The 23,330-nt window shown below is 33.7% G+C and overlaps 1 protein-coding gene across 2 annotated transcripts; it reads left to right on the top strand.

Moving 5' to 3' along the window:
- Positions 1-1,217: 1,217 nt before the first annotated feature.
- Positions 1,218-13,142, top strand: LOC107023328 (protein RDM16-like). 2 transcript variants are annotated; one of them, XM_015223986.2, is made up of 6 exons: positions 1,218-1,751; positions 9,516-9,800; positions 10,015-10,452; positions 10,539-10,733; positions 10,933-11,093; positions 11,619-13,142. In XM_015223986.2, the coding sequence occupies exons 1-6, from the start codon at positions 1,242-1,244 to the stop codon at positions 12,508-12,510; spliced, it is 2,481 nt and encodes an 826-aa protein (XP_015079472.1). In that variant the 5' UTR covers positions 1,218-1,241; the 3' UTR covers positions 12,511-13,142. The 2 variants fall into 2 exon arrangements, with proteins under 2 accessions (XP_015079472.1, XP_027773535.1); XM_027917734.1 differs by lacking the exon at positions 1,218-1,751 and having other exon boundaries at positions 9,516-9,599; positions 9,682-9,800.
- Positions 13,143-23,330: the final 10,188 nt, after the last annotated feature.

Below are 23,330 nucleotides of genomic sequence, written 5' to 3'. Positions count from 1 at the left end.
CAAGAGTAGCGACATGGAAGCCAGCGTGTAGGTATCTAGGTCGGCTTGTTGTAATTATTTTTCGTCAAAGAGCAAGGTTCAAGTATGAGAAGACAATCGAAAATTACAGTGAAATCTTTCTGTAATTCGAGTGTGGATATTTTTTATTTGGTGGATTTTTAATTAATCAGGAAGATTTTTTAAATTTTGGGTAGAAATTTATTAAATACCGGGTCGGTTGACATTTGTTAGTATAAAGGGTATAAACTCTCCACAATTTGGTCGGTAGGGATATTGATGTCCTAATAGTATAATGAGGAGTATACGCGTATCATTTACCATAGTTCGGGGACATATTTGTCCTTTTTTCCTTAATGACTTACGGAGTTTTAAATGGACATTTTTGTCCTTAATTTTTTTTATGTCTAGCTAAAATATATTCAAACCAGAGATTTCATCTACCACCATTTTTGTTGTTGGAGCCTCTATGACATCTTGAATTGGTGCATAAAGATCATATTCATTCTCAATTATCACATTGAGCAGTATAATACATATAGTCAATATATCATGGAACACTTTCTTTCTCCTAAAACGTGACGGTCCTACAATAATTGCAATACTCCGAATGCACGTTCAATATCTTTTCGACAAGATTTTTTCTATTTCAAATTAATTATTATATTGTGTATTGTATTTTATCTTGTATTTAAATTATTATGTTATGCATTGTATTGTTATCTGTATTTAAATTAAAATTTTCATTTTATCATTCTAATTTTGTATATTCATTACAATGAAAGTTAATAATAAAACAAAGTTTTATTATTAATAAAAAAATAGATTTTTTTTAAAAATATGATTAATTTGATATTAAAGTAGAATACATTAAATAATATATTTTTAAAAATATTATTTAACATTTAAAAAGATTATGAGTATATGTTATTTAATTAATAAAATTATATGTAAAATAATACATTAATTAGAAAGTAATGAAAATAATTATAAAATATTAAAAAGTGAAATAGAGCGTGTGAATAATAATTCTACAAATTCAGAAAACTATTATTCAACTTTCTAATATGATTGAAGTTGAATTATTTTCTATTTTACTCTTTAAATATAAAAAATAAATAATAAATTAGAAATGGATTGGAGATGACAAAAGGAAATGTGGATTCTTAAAACCCGACCCGGCGGATCATAAGGTAATATAAAGTCTCTGTGTGTGCCCTAATCGTATCAAATATCTCATAGATATGGCTGAGAAAGAGAAATCGAGCAGGGATTACAGAGACAAACACCGCAGTTCCAAGGATAAGCACTATGAAGATGACCACCGTCATCATCACCATCGTTCCAAGCATCGATCGGAAGACGGACATCACCGATCTGAGAGAGAGGGAAGCCGAGAAAGATCTCATTATCATGATAGGAAGGAGGAATCACTGGAGAAAAAACATTCGCATAAGAGGAAAGACCGAGCAGAAAGTGTTGATAGAAACAATGCGGATGAGAAGAGACCTAGAGTTTCTGACAAGAGGAGGACCGAGGACGACAATGGTAGGGATAAGCGGAGAGATGATGATGGAGATTGGAGGGATAAGGATGAGGAGAGAAGAGAGAAAAGGAGGTTTGAGGGTAAAGCAAAGGAGGAGGAGGATGTTGAAGTTGATGAAGAAAGTGGGGGAGGTGGATTGCAAATGCCAACTTCTAAGAAAGAGCCAACTGATAATGTCCAGGATCAGGCTGTTGGTTCCATTGCTAAGGTGTGTTACCTAATGCATATTATTCATCATTTTAAACTTATTTTGTTTTTTCATATACAACTGTGGTGCTCACCTCATGGTACTTGCTCCAGTAACTGTATTCTATTCCCTAATATGTCCACTACGGCTCAGGCAGATGAGGAAAGAATAATATTTCCTAGCCTTTTCACCTTAGATATTCAAACCATGGTTCACTAGTAACACCCTTCGCTGGAAAATTATACATTTTATATAAATAAAATGCTAAAATGCTACCCTGTTAGGAACCCAGACTCCCCTAAAAACAAATCTGTAAACTTTCAAATGCAATACAGCAATAGGAACAACACTTGAACTGTAATTTTCTAATACCAACAAACAGAATGTCTTACAAATAGCAAATAGAGAATAGTCCTGACAACCAAGGTATTTCGAGAAACCTTAACTTCCAAATCTGCCGGAGAAAATCCTACCCAAGAAACTGACTGTCTTTTCTTCTTCTTAGTACTATTTATTACAAAATAACTACCTAAAATGCTCGGTAACTTGCTAGGTAACTACTAGAAATACATACACATAATAATTAATAAATAAAACAGGTACATGTAGAGTTTCACCTTGTCCTCAAAGTGAAATTGAGGAAACTGTGCATCAATGATTGCATAGGATTCCCAGGTGTCTCAAAGAGGTGTCTCAAAGTCTGGTAAGTCCTTCCACTTAATTAACACCTCTTGGGAGCCATTCAAGAGTGTACGACAATCTAGTACACTTTCAGGTTGCACTTGCATTTTAAGCTCTTCAGATAAGAAAGGAGGGAGCTGCTGAGTTGGAGTAGAATCCTTTACTGCACGCTTAAGCCAAGGAACATGAAAAACTTGATGGACCCGTGAATGAAGGGGTAAATCAAGGCGATAGGCAACTTCACCAATTTTATTCAAGATAGTATATGGCCCATCGTAATGAGGACTTAACTTTTGATTAACCTTTTTAGCAAGTGAGCGAAGCTTGAAAGGTTGCACACGAAGATAAACACCAAGATGAAAGACAACTTTACGACGCTTAGCATCAGCATAAACTTTCATTTGAGCTTTAGCATGGGTCACATTAGCTTTGAGTTCATCTAAGATAGTGTTGCAAGCAATAAGCTGTTGATTGACCTCTTCTACACCAAAAATTTCATCAGTGAAACACAATAAGGAGGGAGGATCTCGCCCATATAAAGCTCCTAAAAGGTGTCATCTTGGTGGAACCATGGTAAGTGGTATTGAACCAAAATTTAGCCAAAGGAATCCATCTTGGCCATTGTTTTGGATGTGTCTCCGCAAAACAATGTAAATACGTCTCCAAGGAGTGATTGACAAACCTCAGTTTGGCCATCTATTTGAGGGTGATAACCTACAACTTGAACAGTTCTTGCCAAAATTGGCTGACAAAAACTCGATCTCGATCAGACACAATTGATTTGGGAAAACCATGCAAATGTACAATCTCACGAACTAATAGTGCAGCAACACTCTTTGCTTTATATTGATGAGACAAGAGGAGAAAATGACTATATTTAGTAAAATGGTCTATCACAACAATTATAGTATCATGCACCATTACTTTTGGTAACCTGTTGATGAAATCCATAGAAATATCGTTCCAAGCTTGAGTAGGAATATTTAATGCTTGCAGCAAGCCTGCGGAACTAAGGCTTCATACTTGTTCTACTTGCAAACTCCACAACTAGCCACAGTTTTATACATCCCTTTTGATTCCAACACTTCTGAAATGCGCTTGTATGTTCGGGAAAATCCTGAGTGTCCAGCAGTAGGTGAGGAGTGAAATTCCCTTTGGGTTTATGTGGAAAGATCATCTAAGGTAGTGCTGCGTAGAACAGAAAAAGCCATGAAATGAAATTGACGGGACAAATGATCAATGACTTTATTTCCACAACCTGGGCGATATTGAATCTCAAAATAAAATCCCATCAACTTGGTGATCCAGTTTTGTTGCTCCTCTAACATAGTATGTTGGCCCATGAGGAATTGGATACATCGTTGACCTGTTTGTATAAAGCCCATCAAGTAATGACGCCATTTTTGTACAACAAAAACAATGGCCATTAACTCCCTCTCATATACTGATTTTGATTGAGCTCGAATAGAAAGTCCTCGATTAGATAAGCGATTAGATGTCCTTGCAATTAGAACAACTTCAATTCCTAATCCTGAAGCAATTGTTTCTACCACAAATACTTTTTAAAAATCTGGTAGTGCTAAAACCGGCAAACTGACAATAGTTTCTTTAAGAGAATCAAAAGCTAATTGAGCTTCTTTATTCCAATGAGAACCATCTTTCTTGAGCAATTGTGTGACTGGATGGACTGTTTTACCATAGTCCTAAACAAACTTCCTATAGTAACCAGTGAATCCTAAAAAACCCTGCAAACCCTTAACATCTTTGGTACTTGGCCAATTTACCGTACTTGTTATTTTAGCGGGATTCGCTGAGACTACACTTGCTGAAATAATTTGTCCCAAATACTCTAGTAGTTGCCGTCCAAAATGCCACTATTTTCTATTGACAACCAAGTTATGAAATTTTAGAACTTGTAGCACCTGCCGCAAATGACCCAAGTGAGTAGGAAAATCTGCAGAATAAACTAATATGTCATAAAAAAAGACCAATACAAACATACGTAAGTAAGACCGAAATGTTTCGTTCATCAAGGCTTGAAAAGTAGATAAAACATTTGATAAGCCAAATGGCATGACCAAAAACTCATAATGGCTTTCATGTGTACGAAAAGTTGTCTTTGCTACATCTGCCTGACAACTGTATTTGATGGTTCCATAATCTTAGATCCAATTTCGAAAAGACAGTGGCACCCTAAGCTCATCTAGTAATTCGTCGATTGCAGGAACTGGAAATTTATTAGGAACTGTAATCTTATTAAGGGCTCGATAATTTACACAAAATTGGCTACTCCTATTTTTTTTATGAACGAGCAACACTGGACTGGAGAATGGACTTGTACTTGGTTGAATGATACCAACTACAAGCATTTCCTGTACAATTTGCTCAATCTCATTTTTCTGGTAATGGTGATAACTATACGGACGAGTATTAGGTGGATTAGATCCCTTGTTATGTCGGATAGCATGATCATGACTCCTAGGTGGCAGCACTTTCAGTTCCTCAAGTAAAGTTCCAAATTCGTATAGCAATTGCTGCAAATCCAAATTCTCTTGTTCTTCCCTTGTTGATAACTCATTCAAGTCAACATAGTGCCCTTCTCCATCTGTTTGCAAGGCTTTAAACAAAGTTTTGAGTGAAGCCACTAATGTGGACAAAGAGGGACCTCCTTGAACAACTTGTGTTTCCTCCCCCCCAACCAAAACTCCCATTTCAGATTTCGGCATCAATGTTTTGAAATTTGCTTGAATATCCCCCAAAGTCTCTAACCACTTTAATCTTAACACTATGTCGAAATTTCCTAAATTAAAAAGGAAATAATCCATGTGATGCACAATTTTTCAATCACAATTCCAGCTTTTTGCAGCTTCCCTTACATTTTACTTGCTGGCCGTTCCTTACTTCCACCACAAACGACTTAGTTTCTGTTTGCTTTAATCCTAGTTCTTCGGCCACTGTATGAGAGATAAAATCCGTTGATGCTCTACTATCAATCAACACTTTAACCTTCTTTCCTAATATGGTTCCCCATACCTTCGAAGGCTTCTTATGAGGTAAATCCAAAAATAGAATACAAAGACAATTCCATTAACTTCTGAGACTCTGGTTCTTGAACGTTTAAATGATCTATCCTTGTATTTATTATTTCATTTGAGTATTCTTCTATGGATCCCTCTTCACTGTCCTCTGCAATAGGCAGATTTAACTATTTTGAATTGCATATGTGATTGGGGCCATACCTTTCATAGCAGTGAAAACAAAGTCCTCTTCTTAATTTATCCAGATACTCTGCATCAGATAGTCTTTTGTAAGCTACTCCATGCCTTGCGGAAGTTTCAGATCTTGACTGCACGAGTTCGCCTCACTTTTGCGCTTGAAAATGTCGTGGTTCTGTTGTAACTGTTGTACGAGCAGAATGATAAGGTGTTGTGGCTACATGTACATGGGACTTGTAGCACTTCTTGTTCTGCTATTTTCAGTCATGGGAAAATATGTTGAACCCCTAGGAAGTGTAGGCATAAGTCTAGGCAAGTGGGCTTGGCTGAGAGCTCAATTCTTTTCTTCATTACGCCGACTTTGGTCCAAAATTTGGGTTAGATTTTCCATCTTGCTAAGACACAATTTTGCCTTGATCTCCCCTCTCAATCCATTGATGAAAATCCCCATCAAAACTGCATCATCGACATCTTTCAAAGGTGCTGAAAGCAATTCAAAATCTTCTCTATATTGGGCCACACTTCCAGGTTGTTGTAATCCTATCAAAACCTCATATAAGTTCCCTAACTGTGACGGAGTGAATCGTTGGAGTATGGCTACTCGAAACACATCACATTTGGCAATCGGCGTTCTTGTTTCTCACCATTGAAACCAATTTAGGGCTCTACCCTCAAGGCAAACAACAACAGCCTCCAATTTATCCTTGTCATCAATTCCATTGAAATGAAAATAGCGATCTGCTCTGTTAAGCCATCCATATGGATTATCACCAGAAAATAAGAAAATAAGGGCAGTTCCAGTCTTTTAGGACGTGTTTCATCACAATATTGTGGCTGAACTTCGCGGAATTCATCACCTCTGCGATTGTTGATGTTCTCTGCCATCACATATGTGTCTTTAATTGGATCTGCCTGGACCACTGATTTTTCTTTCATATGTTGAAGAATTTCAGCATCATATTTATCTTTTTTTTTTTTTTTTGCATCCAATCTCGTAACTGCCCCAGATACTCACATACTTAATCTTTTATTGTATTTCGTCCATTGTCTTCTCTACTCCCTCAATCCTCCCCTCCATTCTGGTTGAAACAATAAAGGCTCTGATGCCAAAATTGGACCCAGACTCTCCTAACAACAAATCTGTAAACTTTCAAATGCAATACAGAAATAGGAACAACAATTAAACTGTAATCTACTAACGCCAACAAAGAGAATAAGTCTTACAAATATCAACTAGACAATAGTCCTAACAACCGAGGTATTTCGAGGAACCTTAACCTCCAAATCTGCCAGAGAAAAACCTACCCAAAAGACTGAGTGTCTTTTCTTCTTCCTAGTACTACTTACTACAAAATAACTTCCTAAACTGCTCGGTAACTACTAAAAATACACACACATAATAATTAATAAATAAAACAGATACATTTAGGCCTTATTTTCACCCTTCTTCCTGCAGCTATAGACCGTATAAATAGCAGGTCTAACATACCCTAAACAGTTAAATATTATAGTTTAGACACCCTTGACACAACAAGATGTGGGCGCAGGTTCGAATCCCTGCGGCTACTGCCAGCCCTTTATAATCATTATAAAAAGAACTATTTTATTGGTCTAAGTTATTATGTTGATCCTTTAATTGTCTAAGCATAATTTAATTACTTTCTAAATAGTAGGTAGTAACTTCTAGTTTTGAATTAATTCAAATATTATTTATCAAAATGATTCTTAATTAGAAATTACCTCTTAAAAATCTAATTATGAACATGAAAGTTTAGTAGCTAATTGAATTTTCAAATCAGCGCAGAAGTTGTTGCCTCAGCATTTAAACAGAGGACCTGAATGGAAGAAAAAAGTAAAGTCGAAACTTGTTTCTAAGAAAAAAGATGAAGAGCATTCTTTGGCATTTTTATAGATATAGGCTCCAATTCAGCGACTCCATTTCTGTTTTGCACACTGTTTTTCTTTTTGATTGTTGAAAAAACAGAAAGAAGGAAATGGGCAGATCTCAAAAATGCTCACTCAAGATGGGAGTAAAGCTTCTTATCTGGAATGTGCAGGGTCTCAACAATAATGATGAGAGAAGCACTTTGAAATATCTTATTCACAAATGGGGGATAAACATCATATGTTACCAGGAGAGTAAAATAGAGGAATGGAACATTTCACTGATCAGGCAGGTTTGGGGGAATAGGTGGATTGATTGGGCAGAACTCAAAGCACTTGGCACCAGGGGGGGGGGATTCTAGTTACGTGGGACAAAAGAGCCTGGAAATGTGTTGATTTTGAAGCTGTGATTTTCTCTTTCCTGTAGATTTGAACGTTCAATTTAGTAGATGATTTCAAATGGGTTTTCTCTGGCGTATATGGACCTCATACTAACCATGAAAAACTGAGTTGTGGCATGAATTTGAACGTATAAGGGGATTGTGGTCTGATCCATTAATGTCAATTCCATATTTCTAGATTAGGCCAAAGTCAAAGTTAACCCAAAAAAGACAACCTCGAGATTTGTGGTTGAAGTCTGAAATAAATTACGTTTCGGGGTTTCCATAACCCTAAAAGTCCTAATATTAAATAAGATTTCTAATCTGACTTCATATTAATGTAAAATTCTCAATTAGATGTTTCTAGGGCTTGGACCCAAATCTTCCAATTTCGACGTTCTATTTCATAGTTTTGATGAAAAAATCTAGTGAAGCTAGTTTTGTATATGGATTCCAAGTTGGACTGTCCTCCAATTTGTAGCCTAGGTCGTCCAAAATTTTGTTGGAAGTCAAAAGTTTCGGAAACAACCCCTTTTATGTCACAACCATTTATGCAATTCTGATGGCTAGCTCGCAATGCGTCATGCTACAGTCTGGCTGGCCTTGCAATTGCATGGCTATTTCCGCAATTGCAATTTGCAATTGTATGACTGAATCCGTAATTGTAGTGTCGCAATTGCGAGGCCATTTCTGCAATTGTGGTTGCACTAGACAAATAAAATCTGCAACATGTTGAAGTGTAATTTCTTGCCCTAAACTCACCCGAGCACTTTGGGTGCCAAACAGAAACCAACCCCAACAAGTACAAAAACCATATTTGAACCAAGGGGGAGCTAAATCAAGGAACATGATGTGATTATTCAAAACAAGGGGTTAGGAATTGGGATGCTACATAATTACTTGCCACAACCCTAAAGTGTCTCAGTGATCGTGTTGTTAGATACAATAAAACATTGATGCGCTGTTACAAAGGATTAGATTTGTTTTTGACAATATTGATGAGACTAATGAATGGTTAAGTGAAGTCCTTGAAAAGCATGAAGGTGAAGAAGTATTTGGTGAAGATTCTAATTTCACTTGGGGTTGCGGAGGAAGTGTAGTTGAGAACATTTACAGTTGAAGGACATAGGAAGGGCAAAAGTTGCTACAGCTTATTGGTTTTGACAATCTTCTAGAAGAGTAGGATGATGATCCATTTATGTTTTGATTTGCTTGTCACGTGGATGAACTTTTTGCCATCTGCTTTTCGGTTTTAAAATTGTGATTATATACATTGTGTTTGTGCAAGGTTTATTTTGGCCAGGCCTAGTCTCTTTTTGTGCTTTGCGCTCTCAAAAACACCATTGTTTTAAAGGTTCACTTCTGATTTAGAGATTCAGTCGAGAAAATTCTTGTCATATTGTCACATGGAATTATTGTAGTGCTCTGCTCGGGACCGAGTCTTCTACCTTGGAAGATCTGGATAGCATATTTGACTTGCCCATATCTTTGCTGTTTTGTGTTTTTTCCTTCTGATTGAGAAGTGCTGTTCATATTTTTTTTTTTTGTATCTTGAGATGAGTACACGTTCATTCCACTGTTTATGACACTTGGGTGCTCTCTGGGATTTATTTGCTGATTATCAGGGTGAGACAATGGGATCATACAATGTGACATCAAGGACTTTGCCTGGTAACTACTTGGCTCATGGTGATTCTCCAGCTACCAAGGTATCTTTGCTTTCTACCACAAATGAAAATAAGGGAGTTAATATTAACGGATCTCATCAGATTCATGGGAAATCTAGTACAGATGGGACAGTTTCCGGTGCTGGCAAGAGTGGGAGCTTATCCCTTGATGCTTTAGCAAAAGCAAAGAGAGCTTTACAAATGCAAAAGGAGTGGACTCAAAAGGCCAAGAAGATACCTGCAGTAAGTTGCTACAAATATCTAGCACATATCTGTTTTGCACGCGGTTTTTTTTTTTTTGGTTGTTGGATCTCTTTCGCTCCCGATCCTGGTTCCCTTTCCCGGGGACGGTTTTGGGGGTGTGGGAGAGCAAAAGGATATAAACGGAAGATTAGTGTTTTCACTTTGCTATAAACATATCATAGTCTTTGTAACTGTGCTCATTTTTATCATGTAGTTAAACAAGAACAAGGGTCCCAACTTTACTAGAGAGGGACTTCCACAGGTGGGACCCAAGGAGAGCCTTCAACCTTCGGCTAATGCAGGGATTTTTCCTACTCCAGTTGCATCTTCAGATGCAGGGGTATTGCTAACTCCTGGTTCAGCACCAAGTGCATCCAGTCCACCATCCAGTGGTTTGCCTCATCTTAAGGGGCTCACAGCTCAAAAATATGAAGCAGTAAAGCGTGCACAGGAGCTTGCTGCTAAGATGGGATTCCGACAGGACCCAGAATTTGCTCCCCTCATAAACATGTTTCCGGGGCAAATGCCACCAGAGGTTACCCTTCAGCCGAAGCCTGCAAAAGCCCCTGTTCTTCGATTGGATGCCCTTGGTAGGGAAATCGATGAGCAGGGAAATATTGTCAATATGCTTAAGCCATCTAGCACCCTTAAGGTATGGCTCATTTCTGTTCTTGTTGTCCATTCTCATATTTTATATTTTGTTTGAATTTATGTGTGTAACCTGGAGTATATGTGCAGGTGAACATCAATAAAAAGAAACAAGAAGCATTTCAAATTCTCAAACCTGAACTTGAGGTTGATCCTGAGAAAAATCCGCATTATGATCCAGGCATGGGAATTGACAAGAACAAAATTTTGAGGCCCAAGAAAATGACTTTTCAGTTTGTGGAGGAAGGCAAATGGTCCAGAGATGCAGAGATAATCAAGTTAAAGGTATTTAACTTTTCCCTGTTATGGTTTCTGCGGCTATTGGGGTACGTCCCTTCCTCGGGTCCTACACAAGATGCTTCCTGCAGTGGGCTCTGCCCTCTTTTGTGGTTGCTGCTGCTGTTTTTTGTTTTCTTCAGTACTCCTTCTCTGTTCTTGTTGCTTCCTATACTAGTTTTAACCATGTTGCAACATTTGTCTTCAGAGCCAATTTGGTGAAGCACGAGCTAAAGAGCTAAAGGCAAAGCAAGCACAGTTGACCAAGGCTAAAGCAGAGCCTGACATAAATCCGAATCTCATTGAGGTATCTGAAAGGGTTATAGCCAAGGAAAAACAGAAGGAACCTATTCCTGACGTTGAGTGGTGGTAAGTTGATCTAAATGTTTTTCAATGTCAATATTGTTTTGCTTTCTAGTAAACTTTTGTATGTCTCCTGAGTTCTCATTGTTGGGGCCACAGTGTGGCCCGGGAGCTTGAACTGGTGGTCTTGATGTTAACTGTAAAATGAGAGCATCTTGGTAGGTGGTAGATCCCAATGTGCTTCTGTGATCTGTCTATATCTATGCTTCACCAAGATACGAAATAAAGAAAGAACATGCATTATGCAACCTATCCACATGAAATTGCTCCACCTTCCGCTGGCTATATCTTTCTGCAGAACTCTTTGCATGAATACCTGTAATGTGGATTGTAATATTCTTGTGATGTTGCAAGCCTCTTTGGTTTGTTCTTTTTGTTACCTATGCTAAACTTGTTGTAAATTTCTGGAGCTGAAAAATAATGAAATATTGACTAGAGATTAGGGTTTCATTTGTCTTGTAATAGTCTGAAAATAACTTGAATTGACTGTTTCTTTTGTGCTTGCCCTTTTTTCTTGCCTTGACCTGCCAGGGATGCTCCTCTGTTACGATCTGGTACTTATGGTGATGTTGTTGATGGTAACGTAATGAACGAACAGTTGAAGATTGAAAAGATCACCATATATGTTGAACATCCTCGCCCTATTGAGCCACCTGCTGAACCAGCTCCACCTCCTCCCCAACCATTGAAACTAACCAAAAAGGAGCAAAAGAAACTTCGAACTCAGCGAAGATTGGCCAGAGAGAAAGAAAGACAAGAAATGATACGACAAGGCCTGGTGGAACCACCAAAGCCGAAAGTTAAAATGAGCAATCTAATGAAAGTTCTTGGCTCAGAAGCCACACAGGATCCTACAAAGCTTGAAATGGAGATCAGAAGTGCGGCTGCTGAGCGTGAGCAGGCTCATGTAGACAGGAATATTGCTCGTAAGCTTACTCCTGATGAGCGTCGAGAGAAGAAAGAGAGGAAACTTTTTGATGACTCAAATATCGCACCGGGGACTATTGTTTCAGTATACAAAATTAATGACCTCTCTCACCCACAAACGCGCTTCAAGGTGGATGTTAACGCTCAGGAGAATCGTTTGACTGGGTGTGCAGTGATCTCAGGAGGTATTAGTGTTGTTGTTGTTGAAGGTGGGAAAAAATCAATCAAGCGATATGGGAAACTTATGCTTAGAAGAATTGATTGGGCAGCTGCTGGTAAGAAAGAAGATGATGAAGGTGAAGGTGAAGGTGAAGATGAAGATAAGCCTCTCAACAAGTGTGTGTTGGTCTGGCAAGGGAGTGTTGCTAAATCAAGCTTCCATAGGTTTTTTGTTTATGACTGCAGGACAGAGGCTGCTGCTCGTAAAGTTTTTGCTGATGCTGGGGTTCCCCATTATTGGGATCTTGCTGTTAACTTTAAAGATGACGAATTTTAATTTATTTGAATGTCCTGCTGTCTCTGCTAAACCTGGTTTTCTAGTCTTATGATGTTCTATTGCAATTGGAGTGGTCCGATTGTGTTATGATGTTGAAGGAGAAGAAAAGTGAAAACTTCAAGGATACTTGTAATTCATGTTCTCAAAGGAGGCACTTGATACTCTTAAACTTTGCTGTCCAAGGCAGAGATGGTTGTGGAACCGTGATCGGCATCTTTCTCTATTTTGAGTAGATTCTACTTGTTATTAGTAGTTACTACTCGTAGTTCAAGGTACACCTTTTGTTTTTGATCAATGTGTAAAAACCACTTTTTTTCCGAGCTGAGCTAGTCTAGTGCTTAACAATATCAGCATCTGGTGACTGACTAGGCGGTTGCTGCATTAAGGGTGTTAGTTGGTATCACTGTGTGCTTGAAGCTTTATGGTTGCTATAGATGTCTGTCCTCCTCTTTGTTCTGATGCAATGAGTTGTGTCTGTTTGTTCGAATATTACTTATTAGATGTAATAACTGTTGGTGCATTTGCTTGTATCAATTGGCAAACAATAGCTTTAAGTTCCTAAAATGCCATTATATAAATGGCTAGAGGCTAAGTACTTTAATGTCTATATTACTTATCTTTGAAGTTCTTTACCATTCTCCTTGAGAAATTTAACAGTTTTATTGTCAGAGAACTTGTGCAAATTTTCCTACATCTCTTCCTTAAATGTTTCACTCTATGATTATTTTACTAACGGGGCAGGATAATGTATATTTGAGAAAATAGTGAAGATGAAGCGTGAACGGTGGGGAAGACACTATTCAATTTGGACCACTCGTGCAACTTGTTCTTTCTATTTCTATTAGGGAAGTCATTTTTCATATTCTTTTTTCTGAAGACAAAGAAAATTGTAGAAACGTTTTCTACCTACCAAAGGGTGCCTTTCAAGGAAAAAGATTTAAATATATACCTGGTATTTGTGATTCATGTGCCATATGCCTAGTATAGCTGCTAGAACTGCATGTAAGGATAAAGTTACATGCACATCACTCTTTTTGGATTCTATTTATAAGATTACACTGTGTTGTTCTTGCATGATTCAATGATCATTAGATTCATAACATTATTCAAGGTTAATATCGTAAATAAGCAACAAATTGGCTTTAGATAATTGAGGGATCCACATACTATACCTTGTATTAATTATTATTGAAGCAATAGCACACTACAAAATGCCAAAAGATACTGAAGTCGAGTGTTGGAACGCATTGGTGCCATCAAATCCAGTCTCCAACGCCGATTAGTTAATTAGTTTGAGAGGATAATCTTGATTATTATTATTATTATCATTAGTTTTTACGTTGTACGTGAATATCAAATCATATACTACACTATATTAAAAATAATGCCAAAATTATTAAATAAATAATTATAAATAGAATGATAAAGTATAAGTTCCTATGAATAGTAAATGTAAACTTTATTTTTATTAATACTAAATATGTCAAATCGACATCCAAGAAAACACCTAAAATTATTTATAATATATAGCTAGATATAGATAAAGTGATCTAGCGCTTCTCTACGGTCTTCAATTAAATTTATTTTTTTTCTTTTTTTGTTTTAAATAATTTCTCATTTTAAAATTAATTTTAATATGTAAAATAAAAAAATATCACTCTTTAGATCTCTTAGTTACACACGTTAAATGTACTTTTCCTGTCCCCCTCCCCATAGTGCATTACTTAGTTATAATTGTATTGTTAGAGTTCTTACTTTTAATATAATATAATATAATATAACTATTGATATAAAATATAGTGGATATACCAAATTGGATGTTTATAGTTGGAGAAATATATTTATTTATCATTCATGTTAGGGAGTGCTAAAATGTCATTGAACTTTGAGATATTTCTCAATGTCTGTAAATCACACTCGAGTTACTAAGTAGAGAAGAACAGAAAACATAAAAAAATGGTAGTTCAAAAATTTGAGGAAACTCCTCCATTTAAAACTAACAAATGGTACTATGAGCACGTTCTTATTGCTCCTCATCATAAAAGACACAACCCTTCAGAATGGTCACAATTCATCGAAAAAGTTAAAACTCTTTCGAAAAGTCGTAAGCATTCAATGAGAAGAGTGTTAAAATGAGTAGAGGCCCCTTTTTTTTTTTTAATATTATATAAAATAAATAAATATAATGTTAAATATAGAAGATATACTAATTTTGGTGTTTTAAGAAGAAGAACAATAAAAAAACTTTTAATTTTTTTAATTTATAAATGTATGAAAACTCCTCTTTTTATAGCCAACAAATGATAATGTATTAAAAATGATTATTTTACCTTATCTAAAACAGTCACAACGCTTTAAAAGAATCACAACACTTTAAAAAGGTCACCACTCATAGAAAAGTCATAACTCTTTGGAAGAGTAACAATCCTTCGAAAAGTCACAACTTTTCAAAAAAATCACAACCTTTCGAAAGGTCACAGCTAAACGAAAAAAGATACAACTCTTTGAAAATGTCACAACCTTTCTATGTGAAAACTATTTGCTTTTAATATAATTTAATACAAATAAATAAATATGGTATAGTATAATGTAATACAATATATAATATATAATATATAAGATATACTAATCAATATATAAGATATACTAGTCAATATATAAGATATACTAATTAATATGAAATTTTAAAAATAATGAAGACTTTTAATTCAAGGATATTTAGAATATATAAAATGTCTTTGAACTTTGTGTACTTAGATATGTCCACCCCTCCCCTCCTCCCCCCTCCCCCCCAAAAAAATCTATATTAAACTGAATAATAATAAAAGTATAACAAATAAATTGGATACACAAACATGTTTTTGATTAAATTCTTTTTCTCCAACAGTTTGTTGTTTTTCACAGCTTAATACGAAGTTGTAGTTTGTGCAACATAAAATCATTGAACCTCTTGTCAAGTATAAATTGTTCCAAAAGTATATTTATGACAATGAAAATGATTATATATTAATTATCTAGATAGTCTTCTCATCTGAAGTTGAGTCATTTCATTTTCTTTGTTGCAACAATTTTTGATGATTTGTCTAATTTACCCACAAAAAAATTGTAATTGCATTATTGAACAATTCTCACAATCATCCTTCTTTTAGAAAGAATAGGAATATAAAACTTACAAAATTTCAAATGTGAGAGAACCCCTCTATTTAAAGACAATAAATGATCATACGAAAAAGTGTTTATAGTGCCTTATTAGATAATTCACAACCTTTACAAGAAATCACAACTATTCAGAAATGTCATAACTAATAGGGAAAGTCAAAACTCTTAAAAAACGACATAATCCTTCAGAGAAGTCACTACTCATCAATGTGAAAATGCGTAAGTTTTTAATATAATGTAGAACAAATGAATAATATAATATAATATAATATAATATAATATAATATAATATAATATAATATAATATAGTATATTATAATATAATATAATAAAATATAATATAATATAATATAATATAATAAAATATAATTTAATATAACATAACATAACATAACATAACATAACATAACATAACCTAACATAACATAACTTAACATAACATAATATAATATATATTAAATTGGTGTTTAGTATTGAGGGTATTATAGTAATTTAACATTCAAATTAGGGACTTCATGATTTTAAGGTAGTATATGTATATATATATAGAAGATATAGATGATTACTCTTTTTAGAAACTAAGATACCTCTAGGCAAAAGACATTGTATTTTTTTAAGTAACACATAACAAAACTATCGACTACACATGAGAAAAATAATAAGTTGCAAAAATCTTAAAGTAACAGTTAAGAGCTCATAAATTGCCCTAAACAATATTGAGTATGATATGGATTGCTCTAAATTGATATTACAAAGTGCTAATGATCTAGTGAAAATGCATACTAAAAATTGTAGAAGAATTGAACACTTTCACTCTGTATACCATATTATATGTTATCTTCAGTATATTTTGCACTTGCATATTCATGAAAGCATAAATATGCCATAACTATTAGCGTGAATCAGATCTACTCATCTCCATTCATAATCATCGGACTCTATCTAAATTTTAAGTGTTAATGCCTCAGCTCTGATTTAAAGATTAGAGGCTTTGTACTGGTCAGGTTCACCATTTGAGACTTATTTGAGGAGTATGGTATGGGTTGAGATGTGAGAGATTTGGTTGAATTCTTTTTTGGAGCCGAAACACCACGATAGGAATAGAGGTTCCAAATGAGCGATTTGAGCTATCTTTGAGAAGTTCAAAATGGATTGAATTTACAAATGAGCGGGTTTTGACCCCCAATAAGTTCCTTGGAAAATGTTGGGTTATTAAGGTAATTAGATGCGAAAGGTTATAATTTACAAATCATATGGTTGATAAATCAGATAACAAAAAACTTATACTAAAAATATAATATTATTATATGAAAACTAATACATATAAAAATATTGAAGAGATCAAATCTTCCCATAAACAAAACTTTTAAACGTCTAAATTGTGAATGTTATTGTGTTATACTATGAGAATAGTGATTTTTAATTTATAGATCTCCAAACTTTTCCTCTAAGAAAAGAATAAACAAAATATTGAAGAAAATGATATTATTCTTTTTGAAAAAATTCAAGAATTTATAGTAATACATTAACTTTTCTTTAAGGAAAAAAAATGAACTTCAAATAAGCAAAGAAAATCAAGGCAAAACCCTAACGAATCTCCCCTTTTTGACTAGATTTTCTTGACAAAACTTGATTCACCTTATTCACATGCATGGTAATCTTTGTTCTTCACATAGTCTTCATCACTGATATTTGTCATGGTTAAAAATAAAGTTTAAAATATATGGGTTAAAAGTGATTTAAAAATATTTTATTTTTATTTTCAAATATACAACAACAGAAATGTTGAAAATATGATTTTGATCTTTTCTCCACATGTAGCTATACAAAATTCTTCTTTATCATCAAATTAGTTACAAATTGATTTGAAACCACTTGAATTTGTCTTCAACCTCATTCAAGCATTAGATCATTGAAACATCAGATTTTTGAATCATGTGTACTAATACCACTTATTGGATTATGAAGGTGATTAGGACGTCATGCGAAAGATTATAATCTTGAAATCATATGGTTCATAAATCAGATAAAAAAAACTTATACTAAAAACATAATATTATTATATGAAAACTAATATAAATAAAAATATTAAAGAGATCAAATCTCCCCATAAATAAAACTTTTAAACGTCTACATGTGGATGCTATTGTGTTATATTATGGGAAAAGGGATCTTTAATTTATAGATCTCCAAACTTTTCTTCTAAGGAAAGAATAAACCAAATATAGAAGAAAATTATATTCCTTTTAAAAAAAAGCTCAAGCATTTATGGTAGTAGTTTAACTTTTCTATACGTAAAAAATGAACTTCTTGTTATAAAATAATATATTGTGGATGTCCACTACACAAAATGGTTACTATATTACTTCCCTCCATTATGAAGATAATCCACTACACAAAGAAGTTACTACATTACTTCCCTCCATTATGAAGATAACATCCATCTTTATGATAATTATTCTTGTAACCTTTCACATCCATAACCTCCCTCTTTATATTCATGTTTAATGTCATGTTTATGACTAACCTTTTGTATGCCTCTATGTTACACTATAAATAGAGGCATAAGGGTTCCTATTGTATACACTTGAAGATTTGATGAATACTTTGATGAATAAGAAAAACTCTCATCTCTTGTCTCTCTATTTCTATTGCTTTATATTTTATATTTCTTGTCTAATTTTGCTTTAGTTATACAACACGTTATTAGCATGAATATTCTACCACTGAAAGATTGAAGCAAACTAAACAAAAGAAGGTAAAACAATTGTGTTTATTTTCTCTCAGGAACAAGGCAAGTTATTGTGGAATCTATCTTATATTTTACTTGTGAACAAGGTAAATGATCCATATTATTGTTAATATGCACTTTTTTCACATAGGACTCTATATAATTTCTTTTTTATGTGAAACTTGTTTTATATATTTATGATTATACTCATTGTTTTGGTTATTACATAAGCTTTTAAATTATTTTGTTTTGCGTGTGAAATATTTTGAATTCACATGGAAATTGAAAAGGGAATGGTGGTAGTGAGCAGTTTTAATTTAGTGTAATTGGAATTATTATTTTCTTAGTGTGCAATTGATCCTTTGATTTATAATGGTTATTCACTACCTTAATAATCATGCACCAAACATATACAATGTAATGCTATATGTAACTCTCTGTTTTGACAAGTTTAAGATATTGATACACACTTTGTTGAGAATATTTTTATTGTGTTTCTTTTGTTCTATATTTATTTGTGCATGTTAACCACAAGTGACAATATTTTTGTAAGATTCAATGGTAAATCCTATTATATTTGGCTTATCATGTCATTCGTTGAGGGTAAGACGAAGGTTATAAGTCCTGTCGCACCAAGATGGTAATACATCTGGTGAGAGTCCCGGTGCATCATGATAATAAAATGTTGGGTTGGGTCCCAACAAATAATGACGTAAAATGCTTTCTTTAGGGTAAGACGTTGGGTTCAAGTCCCAAAATTATATAAAGACGATGTAACAATGATTGAGCAAATTGATATGCTCTTGATAAAAGTCATGAAATTTGTCCAATTGATTTAATCCATTCTTTTATGTGAATGTGGTAGCAGGACATAATATGTCTGAAAATGACAAGTGGTTAAATGTATGAATATGAGTGTGGTAAAATGTTAATGATCAATTGTGATAATTAAAAGGAAGAATATTTTGGGTTTTTAATATGGTCCTTCAAGTGTGAAGGTAAATTTTTGTCATCAAAGTGCTATGAAAAGTTATTGGGCGTATTGAGTTGGTGCGACTCAATTTGAAAGTTTTTTAAATCCTCCATCAAAATAAAATAATACAAAGTTATAGTACATTCGGTACATTTGATCTCTTGAAGTGGTGTTGAGGTGAGTCACATCAATTTGATAAATGTGAAAGTATGACAATGAGTTTCTAATAAAAACTTATAGTGCATGTTCAAATTGTTATGATCCATTTCTCAAAGAAAACGTGATTTGTGTTCTTATGGATAATAACATATCCATGAATTGTTGGATGAATGTCACATCTCGCCTTTAAGGGAGGTTTGAGATATTGAAAAGACATATTTTGACATAAATGATCATTTAGTACAACACAAATATTGTGATATGTTAAATTATGAACTATTGAAGGACAAAAGAAAGATTCTTTCCTATAAAGATTGTGGTTATGACCGAACAAATTGTCATAGATTGCCAAGAAATAACCCTTGCATGTGATAATTGTAACCATGACAATAACAATTATTTTCTCCTTGAAGGAGATGATCACCATAAGAATGGCGTCGTGAAATTTGTGATAGTACACAAATTAGTTAAGAGTCCAAAATGGTTAATTTGTTACTATCTGGAGAAATGAAATTGTTCATAAGAATTGTAAAGAAAAATATTATATTGAGACTAAATTATGGGAAGATTTAATATCTCCAAATTACTACAACAAAAGTGGATTATAAATATTTATGTATAAGATTACCCAATTTTTTTCCTCTTGTTATTTGTATATAAACATGGGCATGATGATGGAATCACATGCAAAAGTAAACTAGAAGTTTACTTAAAATAAATATCAGTTGGTATAATCGATTGACCATTTATTCAAATGTGATGCAAAATAAATTGAGAATTCACATGGCTAAATGTTGAAGAAATAAAAGATTCTTCAAGAATTCTCATTTGTAGCTTATTCTCGTGATAAATGATCATTGTACTAGTTAAGGTTGGAATTGTATCCCCAAAAATTTTTTGAAACATACAAAAAGGTGAATATAGGCCTGTTCACCAGCCATGTGGACCGCTTACTATTATGATTTAATAGATGCATCTATGGTATGCTCACATGCATGTGCATTTATATCAACTTACAAATTGATATTTGTAAGGTTGTTTGCTCAAATTATCAAATTAAGAGCACAGTTCCAAACTATGAAGTCATGTTGATAATACTGATTGGTTTAGCAGAAATTGTATGCCTCTAATTATAGTTAGACCATTGCTTATGAGAACAAATCTCTCAAATAAATTTGGTAATGATATGAGTTCATTTAACATGTATGCATCAAGCCAACAAGGTTCTCCCATCACAATTGGTTCAGGGTCAAGAACCAAATAATTTCCATCTAAAAATTTGACGTGCACACATATGATTTTATTGCTCCACGCACCAAGATGGATCCCCAAATGAGGTTGATGGTGAATGTTAGATTTCCTAACAATAGGGGGAGATATGTGTAGCAGCTGAAAATTATGTGTGGGGGTGAATTATCTAGATCCTCGTTAAAAAAGAAAAATTTAAACTTTAAGTTCAAGAGATAATTCATTTTCAAATTGTTGCAATAATTTGCCAGATGTATTTGCTGACACAATATTTTCATTAAGTTGCAAATGCTCCAATAAATAGTCCTTGAAGGATAGAGTCTATGGTACGCCAGAAGCGTGATAGACCAATCGATTCCAAATGTAAAACTCCTTGATAAAGGAGAAGAGCAAATTATCAAAAAGGTCATTGATAATGAGGTAAGTGTTTTGAAAGAGCACTATGACATAACAATTCATAAAACCTTGGCGAAGATTCAGGTACCTGAAAAATGATGAAATATAAAGAGATCTCGATAAGTTATGTTGTATTAGAATCAAATCAAAATGACTATCGACGGTATATTTGATATGAAGTAGCACTCAATGCTATAAATGGTTACGAGGATCTTAAATTTGAATATGTCATATGTGGTCTATTAAATGATTAGCCAAATAATATGCACTATTCAAGTACATTTTGTTTCACTTAGAAAAGTGATGTTTTTAAACTTATAGTTCATAGATCAAAATATATGCCAGTGGGTACAAATGAATCATTGTGAGAAAGTATAACCATAAGATAAATAGTACGGTTTGTGCCTCGGGGAATAAAGGGTTTTTGCAAAAATTTTGACATTATTAAATGGAGATATATTCTCTAGTGGTGGATGCAATAAGACTTGTTTCAGTTTGAAAATAGATGAAATACTTGAATATGCATAATGATTGATTATTATGTCAAACTTGACGATGAAGGTTAAATGAAAATCTTTGAAGGATTTAAAAGGTGTTAAATCAATTTCATTGAGTACCCAATGATTTTAAGACTGCTTGACACAGAAAAAGAATCTTTTTGATCTCATGAAAATGATTTAAAATGTCATGTATTAGTGCAATTGGTGCACTTACATATTGTTGGTTATTCGAATGCTAGAAGATTATTTGATATACATAACGAAAGTTATGTGAAAAGCTTTTCATAGTATCATTTAAGTCATGACAAGAAACTACAAAACAAGTGACTCAATGCATAAAAGATGTGTGATTTTCTTTGAAAAGAAAAGATGAGCTTCAATAAAATTGAAAGGATCAATCTTCGAGTCAGAAATGATTTGATTATGTAGATGCAGAATATTTATTTAATCCCCGCATAAAGCTCGACCACAAATGAACTATTTATTTACATATGAAGGTACAACAATATCTTGGCGTTCAAATAATCAAACATTGGTAACCACTTCTTCAAATCACACAGAAATAATATTGATCTATGAAGTAAGTCGGGAGTGTGTTCGGTTGGAATAATGATCTGTCCTATTCAACCAATATGTGATTTTACTTTGACAAAGGATATTCCAACCACAATATACGAAAATAATATTGAAGTAAAGATATAATCAAATGAGATAGGACAAAGTATATTTCACCAAAAGTATTTTTCACACGTGATCTTCAACAAAATGGTGAGATTGATGTTCAAAGACTCATTCAAGTAATAATCTTGTAAACTTATTCACTAAAGATTGACAACATAAATATTTGAAAAGTTGTGATGCAAGACTGGAATGCACTATTTTCAAGATATCAAGTAAAGTTTTTATTAGGGGGAGAAAAATACATGTTGTACTCTTTTCCTTAACCATGGTTTTGTCCCAATTGGGTTTTCCTGATAAGGTTTTTAACGAGGCAACATTCAAAACGTATTAAAAGATATGTGTACTCTTTTTCCTTCACTATGATTTTTTCCCACAGGGTTTTTCCTAATAAGGTTTTAACGAGACATATTATCTATGGACATCCAAGGGGGAGTGTTATTAAATATATATTGTGAATGTACACTACACAAAATGGTTATTACATTACTTCCCTCCATTATAAACATAATCCATTACACCAAGAAGTTACTATATTACTTTCCCCCATTATGAAGATAACCTCCATCTTTATGATAGTTATTCTTGTAGCCTTTCACCTCCATAACCTCCTTCTTTATATTCATGTTTAATGTCATGTTTATGACTAACCTTTTGTATGCCTCTATGTAACACTATAAATAGAGGCGTAAGGGTTCCTATTGTATACACTTGAAGATTTGATGAATAAGAAAAGCTCTTATCTCTTGTCTACCTATTTCTATTGCTTTATCTTTTATATTTCTTGTCTTATTTTGTTTTAGTTTTACAACACTTGTCCGATTCTTACTAAGTTTTAACTGTTTTTTTTCAAAGGCAAGCTTCTAGCCCATTATATTGAATAAAAGGCACAAAAAAAGAAGCTAACTATGTACAATTTTAATTATTTAATTTTCAGTTTAATAATTTTTTGGTACTTAATAAAATACTCTTTTTT

Source organism: Solanum pennellii, chromosome 6, assembly GCF_001406875.1.
Source record: "Solanum pennellii chromosome 6, SPENNV200".
In the NCBI taxonomy this organism is placed as follows: Eukaryota; Viridiplantae; Streptophyta; class Magnoliopsida; order Solanales; family Solanaceae; genus Solanum; species Solanum pennellii.
The sequence above is the reverse complement of the archived record's forward strand: the minus strand, read 5'-3'. Positions and strand labels throughout refer to the sequence as shown.

What these genes read in the sequence shown, in the direction of transcription:
- LOC107023328 (XM_015223986.2), top strand. Translation starts at nt 1,242, where the DNA reads ATGGCTGAGAAAGAGAAATCGAGCAGGGATTACAGAGACAAACACCGC. An exon ending in AGGCCAAGAAGATACCTGCA is followed by an intron (nt 9,801 to 10,014) that starts GTAAGTTGCTAC and finishes TTTATCATGTAG; the next exon opens with TTAAACAAGAACAAGGGTCC. An exon ending in CAGAGATAATCAAGTTAAAG is followed by an intron (nt 10,734 to 10,932) that starts GTATTTAACTTT and finishes ATTTGTCTTCAG; the next exon opens with AGCCAATTTGGTGAAGCACG.